Below are 23,849 nucleotides of genomic sequence, written 5' to 3' on the forward strand. Positions count from 1 at the left end.
GGCCGCGGCGTGCGCGTGCGTTAAGAGGTAATCGCTCGCAGGTGTGAGAGCGTTCGTGCCCCCCTGTGTTAGCGATAGCTGGGTGTGCACGGGGCGTGTGGTCTAACTCCGTGTGGCTCCAAAGCCAGGAGCACGAGTATGTCCCTCAGAGTGGGCGTGAGTGCGGGGGGCTGGCGGGAGCCAACCGACGCGGTGGAGGAGGAGCGGAACGGCCAGACGTCGCGCCGCACCTGCCTAGCGAGGGCGGTGGGGTGGACGTCGTGCCCTACAAGTAGCATGGTTGAAAAATACAGATAGTAAATCGGATGTAAATTACAATTCCATTACAGTTTATTGGAAACTAGTCGGTATCGACCTCGTGAAGAAAATAATTTAATATCAGAGCATAATTCTTTTCAGATATTTAGAAGGAAAATTTGGACAAATAAAGTTTTGACTATGGTATATTTAGTAAATCACGAGATTATTTATTTAGGGAGCACCAATTTAGCCCAGCATCATATCTCAACAGGTGTGTCACTGCTCTTTAAGGCAGAATGTTTTCCCTACAAGTGTACCAGATTAAAACAAAATCCAACAATGTGTAAATGATATGTTGAAGGCCGATGTGGTTTCACCGTCATCCAGCCCTCGGGGTCCATTAGTAGTGTTTGATAAAAAGAAAGATGGCAGCGCTCGATTTTGCGTAGATTATATGAAGGTTAAATACAATTTAATTTACCTACCCTCTCCCCAGAATTGACGAATATATAAATGCACTCTTTGGAGCCTCATATTTCAGCACATTGGATATTTTTTTCGGATGACTGCCAGGTCCAATAGGACGATGAATCAAAACCAAAATCAGCATGTGACACACACAAGACAAAGATCCCCCATATAGCCTGTAAAAGACTGTTGGGCAAGTGCTGTCTGTGAGCACCTATGAAGGGTGGCACAGCACACGAGGTGGCCACGCCCGGACGCCTTTGTCTCCCTCGTAGCGATGTTTACACATCGCACCAGGAACGTATTTAAGGCTCAATCGACCAAGTAGAGTACCAGGACCTGGTTAGATAATCGCCACTGGTGATGGCCGTGAGCTATAATCGAACTCAGGTGGCTGGGTTCGTAGCGCATCACACTAAATGCTACACTACCGCTCCCACACAGATACACTTACCCACAGGCGCACACATACCACACACAGTTTAGGCAGTGTACACGCAATATCCCTTAAGGACCTTGCATTGTGCTTGTTTATTACAATATTCATGTTTTTGTTGCTGCTGAGCTCACGAACCCAACGGAACTCTGTAAAATAAAAGGAGAAATGCGAAAGAAATCGAAATAAACTACGACTCGAAAAACACAACACAGCATATTTCTCCTCGCTCTCTGACGTCCCCACTCAGCGTGACGCCATCGGTGCGTGACGTCATGTCAGCTTGCCCACTGCCGATTCCGATTACTGGCTAATTCCTGTGAGCAAAGCCACGCCCATACATGACGTAAAATCATTAAAATAATTTATGCGGTAAGAGGGTGTCCTTCACCAGTGACGTCATGTAATCACCGACACGTGTTTCTGCGTGACGTCACGAAACTCCAGGAGCCGCAGCGCTTTGCTCGTTACTCGGTTTGATCCGAGGTGAGTTGTTGACATCGTGGTTGTTATGGTTGTTGTTTACCCAGGTAAAGCTTGGTTTGTTCTTTCTCTCGTAGGGGCATCAATTGAGTAGCAGCTATGGATCGATGTCCAGGTTGTGACATTGCAACAATACGATGTGGGGCCTAGCCATGCAGGGCTTGCCTCCTGCCCTTGCCTGACTGATTTGCTTGAATTGTTTAATTGTCTTAACTTGGCTGACTACCTCACCGAGTCTCGATACTCGAGTTGTGTCTTCTGACAAGTCTTTTTTTTGCAGTCGTGGGTGCGATGCTTTTGCGCGTATTTCCGATTGAGTCACTTTCGGCTAGTTTTTCAGCATTGGAACGTGTGGACAATATACTTTCAGAATAAGATTCAAACGTTTATTTCCCGAGTTTAGTCCATTGAGCTAAGAAGCATTTTTTCAAGGACAGACAACACCAAAGCATTCCACACAATTACAGGTTTTCTAAAAGCAAATGTCAACGTTGTACAGCAAAGGGGGCGAAGATCGTCAAATATAAATTTCAAAGCGATCTTTAACATCCACTTTACAGCATATGATACATGTTGGTGTGATTAATAAAGCTGCAATATTAATAATAAAATAATGTACGTTTGTGAAGTGGCACATTTTATCCGTAGATCCATCCACTGCGTTTGCAATTTGAACATCTGTTTATTAAAGAGGCGCCACGTTGGCGTGATGTTATCTTCCTCGTCTGGTATGGAGGAGGTCGTGGGTTCGCGCCCGAGCTTGATGTATGCTGTATATTTGGAGTTTCCATGTTCTCGTAGTTGCCTGGATTTTTTGTACGGTTTTTCCCCACCACATTTAGAAACGTGCGTTCAGAGAATAGGTTTTCGTCTTTTTTCTGGCAACAAAACAGGTGTTAAATGAAAACACCAAACTGAAACCTTTTACAAAGAATCATGTTTGCATTAACCACAATACTTGTGGTCAGAATGCAAAAAAAAATTGGGGGAAAACCTATTGTCATATATTGGTATTGGCAAAGGAGGTCCCATGATGTAGATGCTCGCCCCGAGCTCCCATTACTCTGATATTGCATTGTCTTTGTGCTGTACGCATTTTGGTGTCGTTTGAGACGAGGCTCAAAAGAAAGCTGTCTCTGGTGTGGACCAATCCGTTTCAAAGACAATGCATATATTATCAGAATATGTATGTTTTTTTTGTATTCTGACCACAAGTATTGTGGTTAATGCAGACATGATTCCTTGTAAAAGGTTTCAGTTTGGTGTTTTAACAACTCTTAACACCTGTTTTGTTGCTTGAAAAAAGGGGAAAACCCTATTATCATATTTTGGTACTGGCAAAGGAGGTCCCATGATGCGTTCAGATTATTTTGGCTGCTATCGATTTACACAGGATAGGCCCCTTTATTGAGCTATCAGTTGTCGCCCGATTGCTTCTGAGAAAAACGCTAATAGCACTCGTATCGTGTTTCTGTATTGTCGTAACTTTCTGACCCATCCCGACTGGGCATCTGTGAAAAGAACCTTATAGCTCATCGGGTTCTTCCAGTATGAATAATATTCTGATTGCTTGTCGTGTATGCAAAGCACGAAATGCACAGATCCTGCAGGCTAAACGGCTGCAACTAGATGATGGGGGGGAGGTCAAGTTATCCACTCCCCCACCCACTCGCTGACCCACTCAATTTTTCACCCACTCAACCACCTACCTGCTCACCCACTCAACCACTCGCTTACCCACTCGGTCACCCACTCTCTCACCCACCCACTCTCAACCACCCACTTGCTCACCCACTCACTCACCTACTAGCTCAGAAATAGTCTAAACAGCAAATTTACCTACTGACTCACGCACCAACCCACTCAATCACCCACCCACTCATTTTCTCACACACCCACTCGCTCACCCACTCTCTCACTGACCCACTTTCTCAGAACCAGGCTGAACGGCCAGATCTAGGCGACTCTTATCGTCTTAAAAATGTGAGTGGCTGCAACATTTGATGAGAGTGTACCCTAAATGCTGTGATTAGTGATTTGTACAGCCTTGGGTTCAACCTGCTGAACAGCACGTGGGTAGAACCTGCCCTTGCACTGGGAAAGGAGGCAGATTGACTGATAACTTTCAGAATCAGAATTTTTATTTAGACTTGAAGAATCCTATGATCCAATCTTGATTATGGAGCTTTCGTGACTGCAGGAATTATTCTTTGGTTCTTTCGGTTAAGTCACGTCTAAAGATAAAATAATAAATTAAAATAAAAGCATATTACGACGTTTCGATTGCAACACAAGCAATCATCATCAGGCAAAAAAAGAGATAGCAACAAAAAATCTAACTAGAAAACTATAGACAGACATACAAGCAGACAGACATCACACGGACACACAGAGAGAGGACACATATCGGCACAAAGAGAGGGGTCGTTTCTGTGACGGTCCCTTAAATATAGAGAGGGGGGCAGGGACGGAGAGAGGGAGGGGGCAGAGAAAATTAGCATATCAATGAGTGGCAAAGTGCTGCTGCTACTCTAGTAAGATGACGACGTGGCACGGCACGCAAGCTTGTAAATTAGGAGAAAGGCACACTAAAATTAAATAACCTCGCAAAATATCGAAATGTGATGTAATAGAACACAGAGTCGGTCAACACACAATTAACGCATAGCCTGGTTGATTACGTATCTCAAAGATATTGCAATCGAAACGTCGTAATATGCTTTTATTTTAATTTATTATTTTATCTTTAGACGTGACTTAACCGAAAGAACCAAAGAATAATTCCTGCAGTCACGAAAGCTCCATAATTAAGATTGAACCACTTCTACGGGGAAGTTTTAAGATTTTCTTTTTTCTCTCTCTGGCTATTTGTTCTCTCTCCTTGTGTCCTCTCTTTGGAAGTTTCACACTTAAACTCTAACTTAGCAATCTTTGAGATACGTAATCAACCAGGCTATGCGTTAATTGTGTGTTGACCGACTCTCTGTGTTGTATTACATCACATTTCGATATTTTGCGAGGTTATTTAATTTTAGTGTGCCTTTCTCCTAATTTACAAGCTTGCGTGCCGTGCCACGTCGTCATCTTACTAGAGTAGCAGCAGCACTTTGCCACTCATTGATATGCTAATTTTCTCTGCCCCCTCCCTCTCTCCGTCCCTGCCCCCCTCTCTATATTTAAGGGACCGTCACAGAAACGACCCCTCTCTTTGTGCCGATATGTGTCCTCTCTCTGTGTGTCCGTGTGATGTCTGTCTGCTTGTATGTCTGTCTATAGTTTTCTAGTTAGATTTTTTGTTGCTATCTCTTTTTTTGCCTGATGATGATTGCTTGTGTTGCAATCGAAACGTCGTAATATGCTTTTATTTTAATTTATTTATCTTTAGACGTGACTTAACCGAAAGAACCAAAGAATAATCCTATGATCCGTCTGTACAGATTTCCAGTAGGGGCGGGTCAGAAATTACAACAACAAACACCGATAGGAGTGCAACGTATATGAAAGATAAGTAAGTACATTTCAAAAAATCTAAGTACACCTTGCATAAGTACATCAATTTGTGGCGATTTTTCAACACCAAATGCAGTGTTGGGCAAGCTAGTAAAACAAAAACAGTCCCAGACCAAACCAAGACAACACAGCCCCTCAATGAAAGTGCACATTACAATTGAACTATCAATACATGGGTAAGGATAAAAGTTACAAATCACATTTTCCAATGTTCTTGTATCCAGCACCAATCTTCTGCTTTTTGAAGGAAGATTTATGATGTTAAGGACGAAATAAGGTTATTACAAAATAGTTGCTGCTGCAACTGCAAAGGCTTTGTCACCTATTCCAATTCTTGTTATAGGGACAGTTAAAAGGCAATTTGATGGACTTATTGGGTATGACAATAGGGTCACACCGCAGGTTGACTCTACTGTCATTACACATCCATTGCAAATAGAAGAGCAGAATGATGAAGCGGGTTTAGTCTGTTTGGCGTTTCATTATTAGCTGATCTGTAAGCAGCATCACAGTACTCAAAAAGTGTTAGAATTATAGCTTCAATAATTTGCAGGTGCAATCGAATGGGAAAATATATGCTTGTTTCTATATAAAAATCCTGTTGCGATAGAAACGTCGTGATTTGTTTTATTTTATTTCTACCTACGTGACTTTACCGAAAGAACCAATGAGTATAAAAATCCTATTTTAGATTTTCTTTCAGATGTGATCAATATGGGGTTGTAATGTAAGTTTTGAATCAATAAATAGACCCAAGTCTTTGAAGCACTCCTTTTATTCAATGATGTTGTTTCTGATATCCGTAATAGGTGAACATAATTAAACTTGCCTGTTTGAAGAAAGAGCATGAATTTAATTATTTTCCGATTTATTAGCAATTTTAGTAATGACAATTGAATTAAGTCCAAATCATGTTGTAGATTCTGTTTGACTTCGTTTAGAGATTTACCTGATGCAAGCATGATATTGTCATCAACAAAGAGATTTAATTTCGAGGGATTCAAGTTTAGTTCAAGATTGTTTAAATATCAGAACATAATTTTACCCAGCACGGAATCTTGTGGAACACCCTTTGTTATTTGAATATTTTTGTCAGATATGTTATCACTATGTAATTTTTGAGAAAAGTCCGTCTGAAAATTTGATTTGACAAAGTCTTGTGAATAGAATATCATAGTCAACAGTATCAAAGGCTTTTGATAGGTTGAGAAATATCACGCAGCAGTATCGGCCTTTATAGAGGTTACTGCAGTGGTGATGGAGTAAGCCTTTTGAAAACCAGACTTTACCGTCTGCTTTTCTCCTGTCTACAGTAGATTGTCACTTTTTAGATAGTAGTTTGTCATTTTAATATTTTTTAATATTTTAGTAACCGATTAAAGAATAGAGATTTTACTCTGATGTGTTTTTTCAAAGATATACCCTGCTAATCCAAAATGAGATTTAAATCATTTTAACAATGTCTTGTTTTGTGAACAAGTTGTTTGCCATCCAGCTGTTGTATTTGTCGGGTTATGAAATTTTGATTAAAATAATAAAAATTAATAATTTTCCGAAAAATGCGCAAATCGCATTAATTATGATAGTGTATGTATTAACATGCATAAATTATGATAATACATGTGATTATATGCATAAATTATGATAATCACGGAGATAATCGTAGTAATTTATGCGGAGGCTTGCGATTATGTTAATGTGTGCAGTTATGATAATTTGCTTAGTTTCGTTTATCCAGAGTTATCAATCAGGATAACGCGATTATCATAGATTCATTTACCGATTATCCTAGTGTGTGTTATACTATTTTAGGTCTCCATTTTCATATCTCATCGCAGGATACAGCTCTTATGAATAAGATGGTTTTGCATGGACTTGGAAAGAACACTCAATATGCTTCTGTGATAACAATTTTATTCTAACAAACACGTGACATTCTATCATGCAGGTCAAACATGCGTCAATAATTCATGGGCAAGATTATGCAATTAACTAATATGAACGACAAAAACTTATGCAGCTGTGACATTATGCAATTATGCAATATGAATAACGAAAACTCTTATGCATTTGACTAAAATGAATGAATAAACACTTACGCATTTGTGAAATTATGCAATTATGCAATATGAATAACGAAACTCTTATGCATTTGACTAAAATGAATGAATAAACACTTATGCATTTAACGAACTGAATGACTAAAAACACTTCTATCAATTGTAACCTCTACTTTTCCTACCCAGCATCTCATTAGTTCGCCCATGTATCGATCACAATCGGCGACTGGTCGAGTTTGAAAACAAGCATGACACACTTCCTATGGCGGTAATATAGCACTTATTATACCCAAGAGGCGAAAGTATATGTCAATAGATTCATCGGCAAGTATAAAAATCCTCTTAACGGAATGTTTGATACAATGGTGGGTGAGGGCGTGTGGGCGCGAGAGCGAATCTGGCTCTGTTTTAATTAATTCTTCGGCGAGATTCTGGGACAAAGGAAACTGGTTTGACAAGATTTTCTCTGTGTTTTCTTGAGTCTGTATGTGGGGAGCGATACGACCTCTGTTGTTTGTGCGAGCGGCAGCTGAGACTTTCTCCGCTGTGAGGTGAGCGGCGGCGCTCGTTCAGAAGACTTTGACTCTTTTTCTCCACGGCGGGATGACGAGTCGGTTTGGGTTGATGCTGGTCGATCTGGGTGTCGCTCGTTGTCGCTCGGTGTCGCACGGTGGCGCACGGTGGCGCACGTTCAGCGCAAAGTGGTGCACGGTGGCGCACGGTGGCGCAAGGTGGCGCAAGTTGGCGCTCGTTCAGCGATCTCCGCCTTTCCTGCGGGTTGTTCGCTGGTCGTCACTCTGACGAGGAGCGATGCTTCGTTCGTGGCAGGGTGGACGTTGGCGTCTTTGTTGGCTTCACTCGCAGCTCTGCGACTCAGGGTAGCGATTCTTCTCAGGTGGTGCAGACCTCGGCTTGTAGCTACGCGTCGCTACTCCGCGACCCTCGTCATTCTGAATGACAGGAGCTTCTTCGTTGGCGGCGACGAGGAGAGATGGTTGTCGCCCTGGAGAACTCTGGTGGGGCCTTAGCCCGGAGACGAGATGAGATGTAGGCCGGAGCTCGTGAAGATCTGTGGTGGAGCCGAAGATGGGCTCGTAGCCCAGATGATATCTCTGTGATGGGGGCCAGAGCCCCTGACGAACTGAGTTGTATGGATTTTCCTTCGGTTTATATCGCAAAATTCCACTCGGCTTCCCGAGTTGTTCAAAGGCTGTGTCATAAAACTTTCCTGTGGGGGTGGACCATCTGCGTCCGTGTGTGTGTCCGTCCGTGTGTTTCGCGTGCGTGTTTGTCCGTGTGTTTCGCGTGCGTGTTTGTCCGTGTGTTTATTAGCTTTGAAGACACAGCTGTGTGTGTCGTTCTGGAAGAAAGGGGGTGGGGGTGGGGGCCTCCTGTCGGCTGCTTCAGAAGTTATCCATTAGCCAGACCGATGATTCGCGTTGAGTTAAAAAAAACATTCGAATCCATGTTTTGTTACTGAATAATATTTGTCGCGAAAACCTACGCGTTAAGCGAGCTTAACTATTCACTCCCTTGCTCTGGGATCACATCCTTTGTCTCACACAGCTTAAGTTGGTTTGGTTTGGAAGTTGAAATGCGACTTATTTGCTGCTTGGTTATGCCGAAACCGTGTTCACGATGTTTCATCGTGACCCGATCTCCCATGGAAATGTCATTTCCTGGCTTGTGCAATTTTTGCTGTCCGTGTTGTGGGAAGACAAAGGCGGTTGTTTCCACGGTGGGAGCACCCGGCGTATGCTTATTTATTCGAAGGCGTGTGTTAATTTCCTTTGAGCCCTTGCCCCAACTTTTATGGGTGTCATTTCCTGGCTTGGTGCCTGTGTGTCGTGATCCTCTCGGAAAGACAAAGGCGGCCGTGTTGCTCGCTTCCCATGGGTGTTGTGTTTGGTTAATTTTGAGAGCCTTCTCCGCCCTTGATTTCTCTTCTACTTTAATTCCGTACTTATTATTTGACTTCTTGTGATTATTTGATCTGATATCCCGGCTAGGAATTTTGTTTTGGAGCGAAATCGATGCCATAATTATTCTTTGATGCTTCGGCCCGGCCGTGTAGATATTCTTTAAAGGTAAATAATGTCAGTATTTATTAACAATGATGGGTCGCGATTCTGGTTCAGATTGTCGTCTGGTTTTCAATTGGAGTGAGGATGGATACTGTTTGCTTAATCTTTATGGTTAAGTTGGTAACTTGTGTATTTAACATGGTTCAAAGACCCATCTGTGCTTTTTGTCGTCGATGCTGTTTCTTTGTTAAGAATATAATTATCTCTTCCTCCGTGTCTCCTGGTTCTGCAACCCCCCGCCTGCAATTCCCCCCTCCCTTGTTCCTCTTGTGTGAATTTAGGGGAGTTTATTACCTTATTGCCCCCCTTTCATGTCCTCTTTCCTTTGAAATGAGGTATGCGTGCATCTGTGGAAGTGTGGGGGCCTCTGTGGAAGTGTGGGGGCGTGTTCGTTCCCACGTGGCCGCGTCTCTTAAAAAGAACGATATTATCTATGTTGGCAGAATAATTCTTTAAAAAAAATAATATTAAAAAAAATAAAAAGGGGGTACATACACAACAGTCCGCCCGTTTGAAAATTATCAGGGGTCGATTTGGCCACTGGCGAATTTTCAAACAAAGTAATGCCCCCTTTTTATGTCATGCATCCCATCAGCCGCCCTTACTCTCGGCGGTTATTTCTTACGACGCGCGTGCACGTATTACGATCTTAACCTGGTTACATCTGAAATAAGCAAAGAAAATAACAACACGTTAACATTGATATTGCGTTACATCGGTTCTCATACATCATAACTCCGGCGAATATTCATTTTTGTTTTTGTTAAATCCTGGTTACATTTGAATTAAGCAAAGAAAATAACAACACGTTAACATCGATATTGCGTTACATCGGTTCTCATACATCATAACTCTGACGAACATTCATTTTTGTTTTTGTTAAATCCTGGGAAACGCTAGGTAGCGGTTTCGAACGCATTTATGCGTTACCTTCCTCATGTTGCCTGGTTTACCACTTATCACTTTGATAATTTGATCACGGTTTTCGGGTTCGTTTTTGTAGTTTCCTCTCTCACTCTCTCGCGTCGTGGGAGTGTGTGGTGAAAAATTATGCTGCACGTAACCAGAATTCGCGCACACGACCCACTTTGACACTTGGTTCGTGGCATTCGCTCTCTCTGCGATTACATGCACATTTGCCGAGTCAGTGTGTCGATTTAATTCTGTCCTTCGTAATGTTGCCCTCTTTGTTTTTACGAGTGTGTTGGATTTCAACACCATTCCCGATACGTCATGGACATTCGTCTCCATTTTAGCACTCCGATCCACATAATTTTTGGTTTCCCTTGGATATTTTCCATTCAAAGGCTCATGCCTGCGCTCCTCAGGGCGTGTCCCTGCTGTCTGTTTTTGTACTGTCCGATCACGCTTCAATGCAACCCTGTCCTTGTATTCGATCCGCGCGTCATTTACGGGAGCACTGTCCACGTTTTTGCCCGCCCTGTATTTCCCAATGAGCTCAGGGTTTAACAAAACTTCAGCGTGCGTGGCGCGTATGGGCTGCCCGCTCTCAATCACTGTGGATGGTTCATCACGTATTTGGACCGCATTCTGTGTTATTCCTCTATTCCCTCCTGGTATAGCCGGTGGAGGAATTGGTCGGAATTGGATCGATTGTGTTTGACCTCCCATCCTGCGATTCTCCTGAATGTTCGCATCCATACCTCCGCGGTCTGTGTAACATCTTCCCGCTAGGTGGTTATCTTCCCATCTCTGTGCGTAATTTGAACCTTGCGTGTGTCGTGGGATGGGGTGTTGATATGGTTCTGCTCTGAACCTCTCCCTCCTGCGATTCTCGTACATTTTTAGCCCAGTATTTCTCCCATTTGGGTGCCAAATTTTTCCTGGATTGTTACCTCGCCATCTTTGTGGGTAATTTTGATCTTGTGTGTGTCGTGGCATGGGGTGTTGGTATGGTTCTATTCTGAACCTCCCCCTCCTGCGATTCTCCTGAATGTTCGGCTTTGTGCCGCTCTCATTCTCGTGCCAACCTCTCTCTGGGTTATTTTGCCATGTGTGCGTGCGTTTCTGCTCCGTCCTGCATTGTGGGATTGCTCGGTGATTTTTATTCCTCTCTGAGAGGCTGGGTTCCTTATCCCTCTCCCCGTGTTCTGGATCCGAATTATGATTCTTAGCTCTGTACAACCATGCCATGTACGCCTTGCTCTCTATGCGGCGTAAGGATGCGGTTTCTGGATTCAAAACCATCCTCACCCTTTCTGTAATCTCTGGGCTCAAGGATTCAAAAAACATAATTTTGAACATTTTATCTCCTTCGTGGTATTGATTCACATCGCCTGCATAATACGCTCTTTTAAATTGGACGAGGTAGTCACGTGGATCTTGGTCCATGCCCTGGGTCATCGATTTTACAGCATAAAACCCCTCAGTGAGTGTCGAATATTCTCCAAACTTCCGAATCACTGCCAGGCTCAATTGTTTAAAATCATTTCTAACCTTGTGTGGTAGTGACTTTACCCATGGAATAGATTCTTTATGTAAGGTCCGTTTCAACAAACTCGCTTTTTCATCCCGTCTCCTCAGCCCTCTAATCATTGCCTCCTCTTCTACGGTTGCGATATGTGTGTGGATATCCATAGTCTTATTGTGGGGGTCAAAATCGGGAATTCTGACTAGAGCCTTGTCCATCAATTTAAGGGTTTTACTGGTGAATAGGTATTCCGAAAGTTGATCGCCGACAGCGTCATCATCAAACAAGTTATCATCAGGCAATCTGTCACTTTGGTCTGTGCTGTGTCGCTTGTGTTTAAGTGGCGTGCATTTTTTGTGTGCGCGCCCAGTGCCGTGTCGTTCGTGTTGCCATTTCCCTTCAGTTTTTGCCTCTGCCCTTAGTGGAGCATGTCCTGGCGATTTTACTTTAACATTTTTCCTCCCTCTATCTGTGAAGTTGTCAGTCTCACATGTTTTTGTTTGCATATGTATCTCTCCATCCCTTCTCTCGAATTGTGAGGGTTTCCCTTTGTCAATGATTTTTTGTTCGATATCCATAATTTTTGTGCGATTAGTCCCTGGACTCTGTCCACGTACCCAAGAGTGTGATTTAATGTTTCTTCCATATTTATTCTGTGGATCAACATCTGTGAGTTTCGCTGGTGTCGCGAGCACTGATTTCTCTCCCGTTTCCTTTCCAAATTTTCCCTCATTCCACAATCCCTGTCTGTATGCCTGTGTGAGAAGGCATGAGTCCTGTCCTGCCTTCTCTGCAGTTTTTGCATCGTGTTCGCCTTCGTTACATTTTATCCAGTCAATTAGTTTCCCCCGAGGTGTGTTCGTGTTATCGATACAGCTCCCTTCCCATATGTCTCTCTGACTGTACTGCTTTGTAACAGATTGGTCGGTACGTTTAAATACGAGCTCCCCGTATCCCGTAACCCATTCAAAAATTATTCTTAATCCTAGCATCTTAGGTATGGCGGAAGTTACTTTGACATTTCTTTTCAGAGTGCATATAAAACAATTATCTCACAGAGTGTAGTCAATTTGACTCGAGCTATCTGTTATTTTCCGATTCAGAGTGCGTACCTCTAACACCATTTATCAGAGGATGCAATTGGTTTGATACGATATTATCTTAATTCCACTGTCTCTGTTTTAACCTGCTATTCTGGGTTTTAACCTTAGAGGGCGTTTTTTAGTTTTCCGCCCGTTCACAATTACCATGCAATGTTCGATCCTGATATTCTGGTTAACACGAAGTGATTCATTCCATCATCCATGCAAAACACTGTCTGCGAGAGATCCCGGACGACGCCACCCATTATGTTGTATTTGTCGGGTTATGAAATTTTGATGAAAATAATAAAAATTAATAATTTTCCGAAAAATGCGCAAATCGCATTAATTATGATAGTGTATGTATTAACATGCATAAAGTATGATAATGCATGTGATTATATGCATAAATTATGATAATCACGGAGATAATCGTAGTAATTTATGCGGAGGCTTGCGATTATGTTAATGTGTGCAGTTATGATAATTTGCTTAGTTTCGTTTATCCAGAGTTATCAATCAGGATAACGCGATTATCATAGATTCATTTACCGATTATCCTAGTGTGTGTTATACTATTTTAGGTCTCCATTTTCATATCTCATCGCAGGATACAGCTCTTATGAATAAGATGGTTTTGCATGGACTTGGAAAGAACACTCAATATGCTTCTGTGATAACAATTTTATTCTAACAAACACGTGACATTCTATCATGCAGGTCAAACATGCGTCAATAATTCATGGGCAAGATTATGCAATTAACTGATATGAACGACAAAAACTTATGCAGCTGTGACATTATGCAATTATGCAATATGAATAACGAAAACTCTTATGCATTTGACTAAAATGAATGAATAAACACTTATGCATTTGTGAAATTATGCAATTATGCAATATGAATAACGAAACTCTTATGCATTTGACTAAAATGAATGAATAAACACTTATGCATTTAACGAACTGAATGACTAAATACACTTCTATCAATTGTAACCTCTACTTTTCCTACCCGGCATCTCATTAGTTCGCCCATGTATCGATCACAATCGGCGACTGGTCGAGTTTGAAAACAAGCATGACACACTTCCTATGGCGGTAATATAGCACTTATTATACCCAAGAGGCGAAAGTATATGTCAATAGATTCATCGGCAAGTATAAAAATCCTCTTAACGGAATGTTTGATACAATGGTGGGTGAGGGCGTGTGGGCGCGAGAGCGAATCTGGCTCTGTTTTAATTAATTCTTCGGCGAGATTCTGGGACAAAGGAAACTGGTTTGACAAGATTTTCTCTGTGTTTTCTTGAGTCTGTATGTGGGGAGCGATACGACCTCTGTTGTTTGTGCGAGCGGCAGCTGAGACTTTCTCCGCTGTGAGGTGAGCGGCGGCGCTCGTTCAGAAGACTTTGACTCTTTTTCTCCACGGCGGGATGACGAGTCGGTTTGGGTTGATGCTGGTCGATCTGGGTGTCGCTCGTTGTCGCTCGGTGTCGCACGGTGGCGCACGGTGGCGCACGTTCAGCGCAAAGTGGTGCACGGTGGCGCACGGTGGCGCAAGGTGGCGCAAGTTGGCGCTCGTTCAGCGATCTCCGCCTTTCCTGCGGGTTGTTCGCTGGTCGTCACTCTGACGAGGAGCGATGCTTCGTTCGTGGCAGGGTGGACGTTGGCGTCTTTGTTGGCTTCACTCGCAGCTCTGCGACTCAGGGTAGCGATTCTTCTCAGGTGGTGCAGACCTCGGCTTGTAGCTACGCGTCGCTACTCCGCGACCCTCGTCATTCTGAATGACAGGAGCTTCTTCGTTGGCGGCGACGAGGAGAGATGGTTGTCGCCCTGGAGAACTCTGGTGGGGCCTTAGCCCGGAGACGAGATGAGATGTAGGCCGGAGCTCGTGAAGATCTGTGGTGGAGCCGAAGATGGGCTCGTAGCCCAGATGATATCTCTGTGATGGGGGCCAGAGCCCCTGACGAACTGAGTTGTATGGATTTTCCTTCGGTTTATATCGCAAAATTCCACTCGGCTTCCCGAGTTGTTCAAAGGCTGTGTCATAAAACCTTCCTGTGGGGGTGGACCATCTGCGTCCGTGTGTGTGTCCGTCCGTGTGTTTCGCGTGCGTGTTTGTCCGTGTGTTTCGCGTGCGTGTTTGTCCGTGTGTTTATTAGCTTTGAAGACACAGCTGTGTGTGTCGTTCTGGAAGAAAGGGGGGGGGGGGGGGGGCCTCGTGTCGGCTGCTTCAGAAGTTATCCATTAGCCAGACCGATGATTCGCGTTGAGTTAAAAAAAACATTCGAATCCATGTTTTGTTACTGAATAATATTTGTCGCGAAAACCTACGCGTTAAGCGAGCTTAACTATTCACTCCCTTGCTCTGGGATCACATCCTTTGTCTCACACAGCTTAAGTTGGTTTGGTTTGGAAGTTGAAATGCGACTTATTTGCTGCTTGGTTATGCCGAAACCGTGTTCACGATGTTTCATCGTGACCCGATCTCCCATGGAAATGTCATTTCCTGGCTTGTGCAATTTTTGCTGTCCGTGTTGTGGGAAGACAAAGGCGGTTGTTTCCACGGTGGGAGCACCCGGCGTATGCTTATTTATTCGAAGGCGTGTGTTAATTTCCTTTGAGCCCTTGCCCCAACTTTTATGGGTGTCATTTCCTGGCTTGGTGCCTGTGTGTCGTGATCCTCTCGGAAAGACAAAGGCGGCCGTGTTGCTCGCTTCCCATGGGTGTTGTGTTTGGTTAATTTTGAGAGCCTTCTCCGCCCTTGATTTCTCTTCTACTTTAATTCCGTACTTATTATTTGACTTCTTGTGATTATTTGATCTGATAACCCGGCTAGGAATTTTGTTTTGGAGCGAAATCGATGCCATAATTATTCTTTGATGCTTCGGCCCGGCCGTGTAGATATTCTTTAAAGGTAAATAATGTCAGTATTTATTAACAATGATGGGTCGCGATTCTGGTTCAGATTGTCGTCTGGTTTTCAATTGGAGAGAGGATGGATACTGTTTGCTTAATCTTTATGGTTAAGTTGGTAACTTGTGTATTTAACATGGTTCAAAGACCCATCTGTGCTTTTTGTCGTCGATGCTGTTTCTTTGTTAAGAATATAATTATCTCTTCCTCTGTGTCTCCTGGTTCTGCAACCCCCCGCCTGCAATTCCCCCCTCCCTTGTTCCTCTTGTGTGAATTTAGGGGAGTTTATTACCTTATTGCCCCCCTTTCATGTCCTCTTTCCTTTGAAATGAGGTATGCGTGCATCTGTGGAAGTGTGGGGGCCTCTGTGGAAGTGTGGGGGCGTGTTCGTTCCCACGTGGCCGCGTCTCTTAAAAAGAACGATATTATCTATGTTGGCAGAATAATTCTTAAAAAAAAATAATATTAAAAACAATAAAAAGGGGGTACATACACAACACAGCGATAGTTTTTTGTAGGAACATTTAACTTTCCTTTGTTTTCAATTGGATTGAATGCTTGCTTGAAGAATCTTGTTTTTTTTTGTGAATTTAGAATGGTTTGATGACTGTATGAAAATGTTGAGTGTTACTTGTCGAGTACATATATTTATTAGTATTCTTAGGTTTTTTCAGTAAAGTCACGTAGGTAAAAAACATAAAAAAGTAAAATAAAATAAAAATCACAACGTTTCGGAGGCAACGCAAGCTTCCGTCTTCAGGTGGTACCGTCACAGCCACGACAGCTGTATCAAGTAAATGAGAGATTGCAGGAACTACCACTCCGTTTATATAATGGTTGGAGAAGATGGTGGGGCAAGGGCCGCATACTTTTTATTAATATGGTAAGGTGAGGCTTAAGACTAAGAATAGACTGCATAACAAAGGCTGCGCCTTTGTTATGGAGAGGTGCGGTTTGTGACGCAACCTGTGAAAGGGGGGACCACCATTAAACATGGTAAAACTGTAATGGTTCTCTGTCAAATAAGATTGGCAAATAAGTGTAGTTAAATCGTTTTTGCATGGTTAATCACATCTTTCCAATGATTACTCAGTTTGTAACCGTCATCACGGTTGAAATTATGTCTGTGTTTGTATATTTGTATGGCTTCGTGTACAAACCTTTGATGATAGCCAGGAGGTTTGCAGAGAACCTTGGTCTCGGAAAATGCAATTTTTATGCGGCCCTTGCCCCACCATCTTCTCCAACCATTATATAAACGGAGTGGTAGTTCCTGCAATCTCTCATTTACTTGATACAGCTGTCGTGGCTGTGACGGTACCACCTGAAGACGGAAGCTTGCGTTGCCTCCGAAACGTCGTGATTTTTATTTTATTTTACTTTTTTATGTTTTTTACCTACGTGACTTTACCGAAAAAACCTAAGAATATGAATCATTGCAGTCACGAAAGCTTCAAATCTAGAATATTTATTAGTGTTCCATATGTAATCCAATCTGGGAGTTTATTTGATGTTTTTGCATTATTCCAGGCTATGTCTCGGGTTGTTATTAATTCAGAAATATGCTGATCAAACCACGGTGGACGATCGGGCACATGTTTGTAAATTATATTTAGGGATTGGTGCCCAAAGTATGTCCAAGCACTTTCAAAAACGTGGATTATGCTCACTATATCCCAGTCAAAATGGAGAGTGTCATGTATACATGGTTGAAGGTCAACATTTTTAAACGACCGTTTTATAATCATTATGAGGTGTTCTAGTTATTTTAGCATGACGATTGCCTGTAATAATATGAAATGTAATCATGACCACGAATTGTGATGATCAAATGACGGGGAGGTGGGGTCTATCTGGTTGGCTCAGAGCGTGCATCCCTCTTGTTGGCTGAGTGAATGATGGGGGCGAGAACGTTTTCTCAGCCAGCGCTTCTGTGTGTTCATACTTGTAAGTGCTTTCTAAATGTTCTTTGTGCCAAAAATCTTTAGGGCAAAGAGTGTTTATAAGGAATCGGCACTCTATGGGGTCGCGCTAAGTGAGGTCAGCCTATATATTGTGTGTAATACGTATGTATATATCTGCAGATCAATCACATGGAGCTGGGAGACTCGGCACAGGCTGCAATTAAAAGGCACAAATGCTTCCAGTGTCCATACAGCACGGATCAGATGAGCAACTTGAAGAACCATCACAGAACTCACACTGGAGAGAAGCCCTTCAAGTGCACTGTGTGTGGGAAGGCATTTGCGCAATCGCCATATCTTAAAATACACCAGAGAACACACACAGGCGAGAAGCCTTTCATTTGCACTGTGTGCGGGAAGACGTTTACATGGTTATCGAATCTTGACAGCCATCGGAAAACACACACAGGCGAGAAGCCTTTCAAGTGCACTGTGTGTGGGAAGATATTTACATGGTTATCGAATCTTGACATCCATCAGAAAACACACACTGGTGAGAAGCCCTTCAAATGCAGTGTGTGTGGGAAGACATTTACACAGTCATCACACCTTGACGGCCATTACAAAACACATACTGGTGAGAAGCCCTTCAGGTGCACTGTGTGTGGGAAGGCATTTACACGGTCATCACATCTTGACAGCCATCAGAAAACCCACAGTGAGGAAAAACCCTTCAAATGCACTGTATGTGAGAAGGCATTCAAAGAATCGGGATCTCTTCATATTCACCAGAGAACACACACAGGTGAGAAGCCTTTTAAGTGCACTGTGTGTGGGAAGACATTTTCACGGTCATCATATCTAAACAGCCATCAGAAAACACATACTGGTGAGAAGCCCTTCAAGTGCACTGTTTGTGAGAAGTCATTTACACGGTCAGGAACTCTTCAGGATCATCAGAGAACACACACAGGCGAGAAACCTTTTGTGTGCACTGTATGTGAGAAGACATTTAAAGATTCAAGATCTCTTCGTATTCATCATAGAATACACACAGGAGAGAAGCCCTTCAAGTGCACTGTGTGTGAAAAGACATTTTCATGGTTATCGAATCTTGATAGACATCAGAAAACACATACTGGTGAAAAACCCTTCAAATGCACCATATGTGAGAAAGCATTTAAAGATTCAGGATTGCTTCGTATTCATCACAGAACACACATGGATGAGAACCCCTTTCAGTGCACGGTGTGTGGTAAAGCATTTGCAGACTCCGAAGGCCGAAAGAGGCATGAGAAGATCCATGAGGAGGAGGTGGAATCGAGAAGTGAAAGTCAAAGCCCATCTCGCATGGAACAAGAACCAGAAGACGACCCCAGTTTTAAAACATGGCCAGGAGTGAAGGTGGAATGTGAAGATTTTACTCCAAGACCCAACCTCCAGGTGGATGGAAGCAGGGTGAAGCAGGAGGAGCATTCGGACTGAGGGAGAGCGAGGTAACCTCCAGGAGTTTGTGGAGGAATCATGAGTGAAGATTTTGGACAGAGCAGAGTAGGAGGGTGTTGCCCATTTGAAGTGAAGTTTGAGAATATCTGTAACCAGGAAAGTGACACAAAATCTCCTTAGCGTTCACCTTATTCACAGGCTTCTCTCATTACAAGAATGCAAGCAACTGTAGACATCCAGCCAGAGTTGAGCTTTCATTGAATCTAGCTGCCCCAAAGTTTTGGAACCACCGAAGAATGTTCACCTCCATAGCATCGCCATTCTACCACCTATGTTCTCATTGACTCTCGGACCCGACCCTTTAGGTGGACGGAAGCAGCGTATCATTCCGCGTTACTCAGCCACATAGCTCAAGGAAGTAGTTGTCAACCGGTCAAATACTGTGTTATAACGGTGCATGTTCCGCGTTGTGTAAAAAGCAAAAACACGTGTGCACACTATGTGTTATGCGAGGACTTACTGTACCTTTCGGTTTTCTCTCATTCAAATAGATTTTTCAACTGCATTTACTTTAATTTTATTTCATTTACGTTTTCAGCTTTTTCTAACATTTTATTGTATGTCGTGTTTCAAATGCACCAAAACGCTTGCCTATCACGGGTTATCCCACTGAGGATTTGACTTCGCGCAAAAGTTATTGAGGTACAGTTTACCGATTGCATCTTCCTGTGGCTCGACCATTCATGGTTGACATTTACAGTTTGCCTTTGTTGTTGCAACTTGCTCCTATGGCCTTACTGGACATCTGTGAAAAAGAGCTTCATAGCTCATCGGTTTCCTGCAGGATAAATAAATATTATGATTCTGATCATAAAGAAGCCCTGTACAGATACTCTAACTATACTGTTCGCGATTATGATGCTGCTGCCGCAGAAGACCATATATGTAGTGAGTTCAAGGAGACGTAGACGACGTAGTCGGAGGCACACTTATTTATTCAACCAAAGGGCAGAACACAATACTTGAAGGGGTAACGGCCTCTTCACCCATCTAATATGGAGACACCCTGAGCGCTAGCCCGGCTAGTCTGCTCCCAGGTCCTCCACTAGAGAGCTAGGGGAGGCTAGCTGATCCCGCTCTGGCCAAGCTAGGATCTAGGCACCCTTAGCCAACCAGACCGGCTCTTACAAGAGCATCGGCTCTTACAAGAGCATCGGCTCTGGGCCCTCAGAGCCGCGCCGCTGGCTTGCCCTGGTCGGTCCTTAGAAGGACAGCGAGCCAGGGGAGTCCCAGGGCCTATCCTGCTGGTCTTCACTCTTCGCTGGTTAAGCTGTAATACTCGACCCCGAGCTCACCGGCTCCCCGCCTTATATAGCAACTCCCCCCCGAGGGGTGGGATAACAGCGCCGTTACAGCCCCCTAGGGCTAACCGATGCGGACGTGGATGTAGGCACCCTTACGCGTGCAGGCGCAAACACCCCTTGTGTGTTTGTTTGCCCTCCCATAACACCCCTACATATGCAACGCCGTCTTGTACCAGGTCACATGGTTTATCCCAGCCCCCAGTGGGGAGGCAGAGGGCTTGAGCCGCCCGCCATTTTTATCTCGCTACATAATGTTTTTCCCCATTCTATACATTTAACGTACAAGTTGTATTTAACATGGTAGAACATTCTTGATTTGAAGCTTTTGTGACTGCAGGAATCCATATTCTTTGGTTCTTTCAATAAAGTCACGTAGGTAGAAAAATAAAACGAAATTAAAATAATATATCACGCCGTTTCGATCGCAACAAGCGGTCGTCCTCGGGCGGAAAAAATTATCCAGCAGTGGAACTGCTGAACCAGCGAGAGAGCTGTTACAACAAGGTTATATATGTGTAATAAATTACTCTTCCACGTTGTCTGTCTCCGTTGTCCTTTATTTGGGTTCTTACAACTTTACCCCACACGGCCCTCGCTCAGAGCCCTCCGCTTGGCAGCTTGACAGCTGCCATCGCTCACGTAGCCTTTTCCCCACTCCCGATGCAGCTCCGCTGCAGGCGTCGCTCACGTAGCCTTTTCCCCCCTTGTGCAGTCTCTCAGCTGCCCTCGCTGCAGCCCCACAGCTGCCGAGTTCCACCGCGTGGCGATCGCGCCACTCTCCACCCTCTGCCCTGCGTGGCCTCCTCCTGTCTTTATTCTCCCACTCTCTTCCCGTCTCTTCCGGTTACCGCCCTTAAGAGCTTACCCCTCTCCCCCACGTGACCTAACCCCTCCCCCCGTAACGTCATATCCGCGAGGCCGTTTACGCCCGCATTACACCACCCTCCCCCGTGGAGAAAATTCCAGCCGTCCTCGGCTGAACAACAACAACAACAACAAGTAATGCGAGCGACCAACAACCATCAGAAATGCAAGGACAACGAAGCATACAATAAATATAACAATAACAACAGGAACAAGAACAGTATCAATCAACGAAAAATAAGGGACTTCGATCGCGCGCGGGTCGCCGGCCCGTCCCGGACGGGCGGCGGCCCCCCTGCAGACCGAGGACGTGACGGGGTTTTAAGAGCGACAGGATCAAGACTTCCTGTCGCTATTGGAGGCCCGCCAACGCCACGGTCCCGTTTCCCCGAAGGGCCAGAGTCCGGGGTGTCCCGCAATCGTATCCGCGGCTGGGTCGGAAGGGCGGCAGGGCTCGGCGTCCCCGCAGCCGTGGTAGGCCCACCCCGAGCAGAGTCCCCTGTCTCCTGCAGTGTCACGGCCGGCTTGTCTGTAAAAGGCACGACAGGCGCTCTTGCAGGGTCAACAGGCACAGGCAAGGGTGCGTCGGCAGCAACAGACACCGGCAAGGCAACATCAGGAGATTGTGCATCCGTTTGAGGGGCCACATATGCATAATCAACGTTTTTGGGTTTAGATCGCGTTTATTTATAAATGTGTCGTAACCCTCCACCTCCATTTAAAATAAACGCGATCTAAACCCAAAAACGTTGATTATGAATAACATTGGTCGCGAAAGCCTACGTGTTAAACGGGCCACATATGGTTTCAAGCGAGACGTGTGAACGTACCAACGCCGAGATCCGAACCGAACGCGTGTAGACTGTGGGTTGGGAACCTCGATGAGCCGAACAGGCCCTTGCCATGGTTTATGTAATTTAGGGGAGGTCCCTGGCCGCACCTGTGGGCAATGCAGCCAGGCCATGTCCCCCACCTTCCAGGGGCACTTCCCCTTAGAGCGTCGAGCGCACCGTTCGTTCCGGGCCTGGGCCTTGGCCGTAGCCATGCGGGCCCCTTCCCGCGCCTCAGTGACGCGGCGAACGGTGTCCTGAATGTAATCAGGAAGAGGCTTAGTAGGTCCCCTCACTCCTGTTCCCAACTGCACATCCATCGGCGGCACGTTTTCGCGACCGTACATAAGGAAAAACAGCGAATATCCTGTAGACGCATGCGGCGTCATGCGGTATGCCGAGAGCACCTCAGGGATATGCAAATCCCAATCCGCTTGTTTTTCATTCACCGTGTGACACAGCATGGCGGACAAAGTCCGATTCAGCCGTTCGACCATACCATCCGTCTACGGGTGGTAGGGAGATGTCCGGATCTTTTTAGTTCCCAGAGCCGCGCACACTTCCCCCAACAATTTGGAAGAAAAATTTCGGCCCTGGTCCGTGAGGAGCCTCTCCGGCGCCCCCTTGTCCATAACGTACCCGAATAGAAAGGCGTCCGTAATGGACACCGCCGACTGGTCGGGCAAGGGCCAGGCCATCGGCCAGCGGGAGAGGTACTCCACCCCAACTAGCAAGTATTTATTTCCTTTAGCGGATGGCGGGAAGGGTCCCAAAATATCTAACGCCACCAGCTCATTATCTCGAGACACCTGAATAGACTGTATTGGTGGTACATATGGGTGTTTAGGCGGCTTCCGCCGGGCACACTCGGGACACGCGCGAACGTGCCCGACGACATCCGTCGTCATGCCGTGCCAAAAGTAATCTCGCTGCAACGTCAATAGGGTCTTCTGCACCCCCAGATGTAATAGCGTGTCGCAATGCAGAGTCCTAATCAATTCGTACCGCAAAGATGCCGGTACAACAAGACGCCAGCGTTCCTGTAACCCTTCCCTCCACATCAGCAGTCCATCGCGGAGAGCTGTTCCCGGCATTCCCCCAGAACCCGGTCCCCCGCTTTCCTTCGCAGCCCGACTCCGCAGGGTCCCCAATGAATCGTCCAGCATTTGTTCACGAATCCATGCAGCTCTTGGAAGGTTCAAAACCCCATCAGCCGGTCCCGGCCCCACTGGAGCCTCAGGCACCTCGACCACCAACGCAACAGGCTGAGGGGGCTGCTGGATTGGCGCACATCTATGCGTCCTCGACGCGCACGCGCAAGGGGATCGCTGTGGCAACCTAGAGAGCGCGTCCGCATTCGCGTGACGCACCCCCTTCCGATGATGAATTTGGAAGGAAAATTCCTGCAGCGTGTCCAACCACCGCGCCAGCTGGCCGGATGGTTGGTCCACCTTCAGGGTATACTGCAAGGCCGCATGATCCGTGCGCACAATAAACGAACGGCCGTAGAGATACGGTCGAAATTGGCGGAGAAAGTAAACAATAGCCAAAAGTTCCCGGCGAGTGACGCAATAGCGGGCTTCTGCGGGAGACAAAACCCGGCTACCGTACGCCACCACGCGCTCCACACCGCCTTTGGACTGCGACAACACGGCCCCAATGCCCTTGTCACTCGCATCCGTATCCAGAATGAAGGGGTGATCAAAATCTGGATAATCCAACGTCGGCG

General features: G+C 45.1%; 1 protein-coding gene across 2 annotated transcripts; it reads left to right on the top strand.

The window, feature by feature from the left end:
• The first annotated feature begins 1,524 nt into the window (after positions 1 to 1,524).
• On the top strand, positions 1,525 to 21,928 carry LOC133358635 (gastrula zinc finger protein XlCGF26.1-like). 2 transcript variants are annotated; one of them, XM_061577020.1, is made up of 3 exons: positions 1,545 to 1,630; positions 5,065 to 5,135; positions 17,797 to 21,928. In XM_061577020.1, exon 3 carries the CDS (start codon positions 17,806 to 17,808, stop codon positions 19,099 to 19,101), a length of 1,296 nt encoding a protein of 431 aa, XP_061433004.1. In that variant the 5' UTR covers positions 1,545 to 1,630; positions 5,065 to 5,135; positions 17,797 to 17,805; the 3' UTR covers positions 19,102 to 21,928. The 2 variants fall into 2 exon arrangements, with proteins under 2 accessions (XP_061433003.1, XP_061433004.1); XM_061577019.1 differs by lacking the exon at positions 5,065 to 5,135 and having other exon boundaries at positions 1,525 to 1,630.
• Positions 21,929 to 23,849: the final 1,921 nt, after the last annotated feature.

This window comes from Lethenteron reissneri, chromosome 63 (assembly GCF_015708825.2).
Source record: "Lethenteron reissneri isolate LAM-NWPU_2019-01 chromosome 63, ASM1570882v1, whole genome shotgun sequence".
In the NCBI taxonomy this organism is placed as follows: domain Eukaryota; kingdom Metazoa; phylum Chordata; class Hyperoartia; order Petromyzontiformes; family Petromyzontidae; genus Lethenteron; species Lethenteron reissneri.

Bases quoted from the DNA above. Each gene is read 5' to 3' on its own strand.
- LOC133358635 (XM_061577019.1), top strand. From the start codon at position 17,806: ATGGAGCTGGGAGACTCGGCACAGGCTGCAATTAAAAGGCACAAATGC.